At 41.4% G+C, this 7,967-nt stretch overlaps 1 protein-coding gene across 1 annotated transcript; it reads left to right on the top strand.

The window, feature by feature from the left end:
• Positions 1-260: 260 nt before the first annotated feature.
• Positions 261-7,833, top strand: SARAF (store-operated calcium entry associated regulatory factor; the record flags this gene model as incomplete). Its single annotated transcript, XM_010175902.1, has 5 exons — positions 261-436; positions 1,682-2,072; positions 5,135-5,243; positions 7,201-7,319; positions 7,808-7,833. Coding segments are annotated over 5 exons (821 nt in total), but the record flags the coding sequence as incomplete, so codon positions are not given.
• Positions 7,834-7,967: the final 134 nt, after the last annotated feature.

Raw genomic sequence — 7,967 nt, forward strand, 5'->3', positions numbered from 1 at the left:
GTTTTGGTTTGCGCTCCCTTTGAGCCCGCTTGTGCCGCAGCGACAGCCCCGCCGTGCGGCCCGCGGTGCCTCTGCGCTCTCCAAGCGGTGACCCAGAGCCCGCCCCGAGGTCCCCTCTGCGCGCCTGGTGCTCCTTGCCGCTTCGTCGCTCCAGGAAGCCCGCTGTGGTGTCCCTTGTGTTGTTGGCCTTTTCGCCACAGTGGGCCCTTGCGGCTAAAGGGCGCCCCGACAAACGCTGACCTCTGCGCTGCCCGTTTCAGGGAGGGTCCTGCTGAGGGAGGTGCAGGCGCTCACTCTCCACAGAGACGCGTACACGACATCCCGGCGGACACCTGCGGTCCCGCAGCTACAGTGCACGGGCGGCACTGCTGGATGCTCCCGTGTCCCCGAGGTTGTTCAGTGTTACAACAAAGGCTGGGATGGCTTCGATGTACAGGTAACTGTCTAAAACTTGTTAAGCGCTTAATGAAGTCATCTTCCCCCAGACCTGGTAACTTCTGCAGGAGGGAAGAGTAACAGGCTAGGGTGTCAGTTCAGTTTGCTTTTTGTTAGATAGCCTTTGATGCCCGGAGCTTGACTTAAATACTTCTTGGGTTTGGATTTTCTAGAGCTGCTGTAGGTATGTGTTTGAAATACTGGCGAAGGCTGTAACATAAAAGCACTGCAGAGAAAACTTTAATTTGTTTTACTTAAAATGTTGCTCAGTTTATAAAATCAAACTCTTGTGAACTCTTGAGGATGTTCCTGCTTTGGTATTGCTGCATGGCTTTCCAATTTTTAGAGAAGGAAGGGCTGTAAATATTTGCATCATTCCAGCTCTACCTTTTAAAAACTAAATTTCAGACTTCCATTACTTCCTCTTGCAGGTCAGTGTGTCGGTACTAGTCAGTAAATAGTCCTGTATTTCTGTTTTGTGAGCTATTGCCTAGGCTTCTGCCAATGGATTAACCAGGAATCAAGGCTGAAGATAAGTGTTAAGACTGATGTGATGTTGTAAAAGTACAGTCAGACTTGAATTGGCAGTTGGCAATGCTGTCCTGAATTAGTAATTTAAAAACTACTTCCCCCCCCAAAAAAAAACTGTGTCACTTGCAGTTAGAGATGATTCCTAAGTTCAGATACTTCAAGGAATGTGAGACTGAAGAATCTGTGCGTGTTCAACAGCAGAACTGCAATCTCATGAAGTGTTGCATATGAATGCGTAATTATGTCTGTCCCAGTTTCTCTTGATTTCTGTGTGGATATAAATGGAATCAAGTGCCCTGGATTTCAGGCTTCCGTATTGTATTTCTGTAGCTGCCATCCAGTTTCCCTGGGACAGGCATTTATTAAGTGACTGTTGCACAGAGTACAGATTCTCTTTTTAGAAGTGTTTCTGTACCTAAAGAAGGGATACTTGAAAAACCTGTTCAGTGAAGAAAAACAAAATCTTCCAGAGTTGTGACACTCCTGTGTTTTGAAAGATCAGACTTTTTTAACTTTTAGGATTTTAAAAAACATTCTTATTTAATCTTAAATTCTTAGTCATTTTCAAAATAAAGAGTGCTCAGAAATTTCTTACCCTGTGGCTTTTTAGATTATTTGTTAGCAATTACAGTTTTATTTCAGAGCATATTTGGGAAAGCAGACAGGTATTTTCAACCCTGGAGCAGGAGGTTTTACTTTGTGTTTGTTTTTTCAGTGGCAGTGCAAAGCAGACTTGGAAAATACGTACCGTTTTGGACGGATGGAAGTGAGCTGTGAAGGCTTCGATTATCCAGATGATCCTTACATCTTAAGAGGCTCCTGTAGTTTACTGTTCCGGCTGGAGCTGACCGAGGAAGCCCAAAGGAAAGTGAAGAACTATGGAAGCTTTGGCCCTGGCTATTATCAGTCAGGGGGGGATTTTTCCGATGCTGGTGCTGGAGCAATTGTTATAATTGTTCTTTTGGTTCTTGCTTTTGGAGTATACAAGCTCTGCCTTAGTAGTGAGCAGCCTCAGCAGAGTTTTGGTGACGGTGATGGATCCACGAGACCTTCCTGGCAGAGTCAGCAGGCACCTCCTCCTCCTGGTTTTAAGTCCAGCTTCACAGGTAGGGCTTTGAGCCATTTACAGAACTCAAAAGAGCAAGCAGGATTGTACTGGGTTTTATCTGCAGTAAGTGCAAGTGGGATAGACTTAAAACATTGGCAGTTGACTCTGCTGAATTTGCTGCAGAGCCTGCAGGCAGCTTTGTATCTTCTTCTTTGTTCAAAAGGGAAAAGAAGAACTTGGTTTCCCACAGGCTTTCAGGGCAGACTGTGCAGCAGGCTGCCCTTTGAACCTTTGGAAATCCATCTCCCCATGCTTTGCAAACATTCTCTTCATACTCTGTGAAGTATGAGGATTGTGACAGGGAAGAATAACTTTCAAAAATAATCTGGAAGAGAGGATAGTCTTACACAGGCAGAAACAAACTCATGCCAAAGCAGTGCTTTGAAAATTTACAGAAGGGTCTTTCAGTCATTGGGCTGCTGAGTCCTGATTTCATTCCCAAACCAGCTGATGGAGGTGAGTATCATGTACCAGTCCTCTGTTTAACAGGTGGTTCAGTGTGGTCCCAGTGGTCGAAAGGTTTGGTTCCCAGAGTGGAGAACAATGTCTGTGAACTACCATTAGAGGTGCAACACATGAATCTCATGTGGTGCCTCTCATCTGAAGTTGGAAACTGTATGAGCAGTGACAAGGCTGCTGCTAGGAAAATGTGCACTTCTTCTTTTCCCAGAAAACCGATGACTTGTGTCGCTTAATGAACAGACTGCCTTAGATGGTCACGGTGTCTAAGGGAAAGCAACGTTAATCATCTGGTGTCTGACCAACTTACTAGGCGCTGGAAGTCAAATTATGTTCTCAGAAGTTGCGTAATCACCATGTGTTCTGTTTTCTATGAGATAGAGAGGGGGCTCTGTCAAGTAAATAAACAGCAAGGATTAAGTGTGCTTGGTCAAAAGCTTAATCGTAGTGGCGCTTGTTAATGCTTTCTTCCGGTTTGCTCAAGCTGCTCAGCCAACAGAAGGTGCCAGTGTAACTCTTTTGGATACCCTTGTGCAGGGAATGTGCAGCAGAAACTTTCAGATGTACTTGCAGCAGAAAATTAAGAGGTTCTGCTTCTCTGTTACTAGTGGCTTCGCAGATTGTTTTCCCTGTAGTTAATTCAGGCTTCAGACAGCCTGTCTGTGCTGCATGTGCATCAGTGACTGTGTGTGTGCGTGGGTGGGTGCCACCTGCTGCTGGCCTTACTGTGGTGGTTACCAAGAGCCCTGGTCCTAAGGCAGGCCTCTGTACTGGGCACAGGCAAAACAAAGTGAGGGTTACTTTTTTTCTGTCCTGTTCCTTGTCTGTTAATTGCACCAGTGCATTTTTCATTGCAGGCGTCTGAAATCTAGCAAGGATAGCGCCTTGGAAATGTTTTCTTGATTAAAACTGAAAGTTGAAACACTTAAAATGCATGTTGGGAGCTGTAGAAAGCTTAACTTGGGACATTTTTAATAATGAGTGTTGATTATTTCTCCTTAGATTTCAAACAGTGTGAGAAGGAAACCTCTTGAATGTGGGGCCAGCTTAAAAATATTAAGTGATATGCTACTTCATGCATTTAGTATCTGTCTTAAATTCTGACAGCAGAGCAGAAGCCCATCTCTGAGTGTGTATATCCATGTGTTCCAGGAATGTCTTAGTCTTTGGAAATCTGGACGGTAATGAAAAGCAATGTCATTTGTCATTCACTTACTACTGTTAATATTTAATTTGCCTCATTTTAAATTCCCTTAACATGCAGAATGTGTCCTGTGAAACTTGTTTAGCTAGCCTATTGTAATTAAATTCTGCTTTTTCTCTGTTAGTGGTTTGACATGATCCTTAGTGTTTACTCAAGGTATTTCAACAAAAAGTGACTCAGTTTTCTGAGTCACTGTTCAGCCGTAGTGCTTTTCAACAAATGAGTTGGTTCATCTCCCCCATTAACATTGTTTTTACAGTAAATGAAGTGCTTTTTTTTTTTTTTCTTCCAATTCAGCATAGTTTAATGGGTATATCATCCCAATGAGAATTTGTCTTTCTCCCAGTGCATTCAAGATGAAATCCAATATCAAATCCAATGTAGATTTAAACCGATGATTTAAATATTTTTTTTTAATCTTCCATTATTTCAAACAATCCACAGCAGCTTGAAGACAAACCAAGCCCTGTATGACTTTTACACACAAAATCTCTGGCCTGCTTGTTTAGGTGGGCATATTTCAGGGAGACCATAATCTTCAGTCCTTGCCTTTTATACTTCCTTGTGTGTTAAACCTGTGGTTGAGCTTATTCTTGGATCCTTGTTTTTCTCTAGACTTGAAAATGATTCTACTTTGTTTTTGCATCTTCTCTTTTTATTTTCTAAATGGAAGACATTTGGTTCTGAGTCAGAACCTCATGTTACCCATGTCATGTGAAAAATCTGTGACTCTCCTCCCCCCACAACACACTTGATGTGCTTGCACTTTCATCAAGGTATTTGTCAAGCTTGGTGACTCATGCATAATAAAAACCATTGCAATGTGATTGCAGTTACCCTGTCTTTTGATAACAAAGACTGGACTAGAATTACCAGAAACAATACAAAGTAATGTTAGCCCTTAGACTGAGCCACTGTTGCTCAAAGTGCACAGCTGTTTTGAGTGGGATTAGAAGCAGTGTGTCCTAGTGGTTAGTTGGCTCTTTGGTCTTATGTACTTGATTTCTGTTCCTTTGTCTGCTTCTGGCCTGCTGTGTGACCTTGAGCAGATTACTTTTTCTTCCTTTCTTTTTCTATTTTTAATCTAACATGGCTGTTTATACATCTGCAGGTAGGGACTCTTTGCCATGTTTTACAAACATCAGGGCTGTGAGATTGAGTGGAAGCTCATTTTTAATGTAAAACTCTACATTATTTAGTGTTTGTTTCTATGGTTTTTCTGGCTTTGTGAACTGTGAGGCCTTTCAAGTTAAGCTTGACCAAGAATCTACTGAAATCAAGAGAAATCTATGATCTAATTTTCCATTATCTTTAACAGAGGAGAGTCTTGTTGCAGCAGCTGGCCTGAGGATTAGGTGCCACTAACTGATACGTTTTCCATTTTCATTTTGTTTAAGGTTTCAACAGCAATGAGACTTATTCCAATTATGGAACCAATTCAGGACCAGGATTTTGGACTGGATTAGGAGCAGGAGGTTTGCTAGGCTACCTGGCTGGCAGTCACAGGTAAAATATGCATGCAATCAGATTTTAAGTATTTAAGCTTTCAGGGGGTATGCCATGTACTACGTTTACAATGTTTAAGCTTTCAAGCCTGTATTGTTCAAGCTATAAAATCCTACCACTAGAACAATTTTGAGGAGCAATCTATAGCTCCAGCAGCAGAGACATTTTAAATGTGTTTCTGGGGAAGAAGAACTGGGAGGACTGAGGTACTTCATTCTGCTTTAGCTGATTACTCTGACCTGGCATGACAGCCTGCAAATTAAAAATGAGCATTTAAACAATCCATCTGCATACTGCCTTGAAACATAGTGATGTTAGGCATAAAACCATCTGTAGATGGGTCTCTTGTAACAGTGCCATCTCTCCTAAAGTCAGTCTGAATGGCACCTGCTCTTCTGTGATCCTCAGTGTGGTCAAATAAAACAGACTTTAACCTGTGGTCTCCTAATGGGTCATGTATGGAAATCCAAGAGATGTGGTTTTCCAAAGGAGTTGTAGGTCATATATAGGTTGCATTTTGGAAACCCATAACACAAACAACCTTCAAAAGCAGGTTCAGTGCTAGAGTAAACATCTGGTGGTCATATCTGCTGAACACTTTTAAACATTTAAAATGCATCATTTTTAGATAAACAGTTTATAAGTGAACAATTGCTGCCATTTTAGCCTTCACTAGAGAAAATATGTGGCTCCTGAGGGAATCTTTAGAGCCCAGGCAATTTCCTTTAGCAAAGAACTGCCTGTGTATAGAGTCTAACCCTGTAGGAGTGCAGCAATAGAACGGATTAAATATAACCACTTTCTTTTTTTGTTTTGAAAGTTTGGGAGTAAGACATCATGTGGCCAGGAGTCTGTTAAAGCATCTTCCTCCACTGTAAAATGTCTTTGGTAATGACAGAAGCTTTATCATGTTTGCCTGTTTATTAAGGAAATAGAAACTTGGGATATAAGAGAATTTCTAAAGTATCCAATGTGCAGTCTTGATCTCATAGAGTCAAGTAAGGTGAAACTGGGACAGTGATGCCATTAATAGTAGAAATTGTCTATAAATTCCATTCGAGTAGAGCTGTGGAAATTGAAAGTTCATATCTTGTTTTATTATATTAACCCTGCTAAGAATTGTTAAAAGGTATAATGTGTTAAAGGTTTTCTTGATGTGATACTACTTAAGTCTTAAATGACCCTTGTGTGCTTACGTATTCTCTACATACAGGTTTGTTCCTTGATTTCCACACCCCACATCACCCCACCCTCCCGTTTCAGTAGCTACCTCTTGCTGTTGAAGATTAGAGGCCTAACTGAATATTTAAGTCTTAAATACATGAACACGCTTCATAACTTTGGCTTCTTTTCTTTTGAAACAGTCTTTGGTTGTTCTGCTTTTATTTTTTTTTTTCAGTAGTTTGAAATGATGTGCCTCAAAATGCTGGTGCCAGAAAGGGCGATAGCTATTTACAGATTTCAACAGTAGGAAATTCCATATCCATAGAATCAAGCAATTTAAATCAGTGAGTCCAAGGTCATGATGCTTTAGTCTTATTGGTACAACCTTCTCAAGATAGTTAACGGAACAGAGGGATGTTTTCTTTTGTCTTACGTGGCTGGGATGTAGGTGTTGCCAAAATGCATTTAAGCTTCAAATGTCAAATCTACCTTCTCTGACCAAATCTAAGGTCAGAATTTGAGAGGGAAAAATTTCCTCATTTGCAATTGTTAGAAACGCTTACCCTGAAGAATGATGCTTAACTTTCTTTTGAAAGTCTACAGATGTTGTGACAACACTGGATATCCTTGCTATTGACGTGTTAATTATATTAAACAGGGAGATTTCCAGCTTTGAAGCAACTACCTACTTAGTTTTCCCTCAGAGATGCAGTCTCCTTGTTGTTTGGAATGGTAATTTCTTAATTTTTCATAAGAACACTAATGAAGCCTTCCTTTTACTGTTTCTCATCAGAGCACGGCCACGTTCCCCATATTGCAGCATGTGGACAGAGCCCACAGCTGCATGTCCAATGAATGGGCAGCCAAGCAATTCCACACAAGGTAGCAGTTCAGGAACAAGAACTGCTTCTGGTAAGGCAAAAGACCTTTTAACCTCTGGAAGCTTGAGAGACGTTGACCTGTCAAAAATACACAGATGTTAGTTGAGGTCCAGCAAGCGCTCTTTGTTTTATTTTACTGCTTTGTTACATGCCCACCTGTACCATGTCTCATATTTGTTTCCTATGGAAGTAGGGGCATGAAACTTCCTGCAGGCCTACAGTGGGCACGGTACCACCAGTATTGGGTTTGTCTTCATCTGCAAGGTGCATTAGTTTAAGGCCTTGCCCTTTGGTGTGCACTGCACTTCTCTAGCAGACATGATTTCTTTGTAAAAGCAGGTTGTCTAACCTGTAGCAAGAGAATATTTTTCAGGCCAGTCAGCCCACAGCTGCTTGCTGTTCTAATTTAGGTTAAAATGTTTAACTCCTCTCACTTTGTACCTTTAGCCTTTTTAGAACTGGACAGCCCAGTGAGAAGGCTGTGGTAGAGATGATGTGTTGTTTTTTTTTCTTTTGCAGGCTTTGGGGGCACAAAACGAAGATGAAGTCCTTGATGTTAATTACATCTGAGTGATTGAATTAAATCTTCCTGTGTTCTAGCACTTCTTTTATTACTAGTGGGCTTCAGAAGTGGATGTGAGTAGAAGTATGAAGGACTAGGCAAAGAATTCCTCTCTTT

The sequence above is a fragment of the Antrostomus carolinensis genome, unplaced genomic scaffold (assembly GCF_000700745.2).
Source record: "Antrostomus carolinensis isolate BGI_N321 unplaced genomic scaffold, ASM70074v2 scaffold24939, whole genome shotgun sequence".
In the NCBI taxonomy this organism is placed as follows: Eukaryota; Metazoa; Chordata; class Aves; order Caprimulgiformes; family Caprimulgidae; genus Antrostomus; species Antrostomus carolinensis.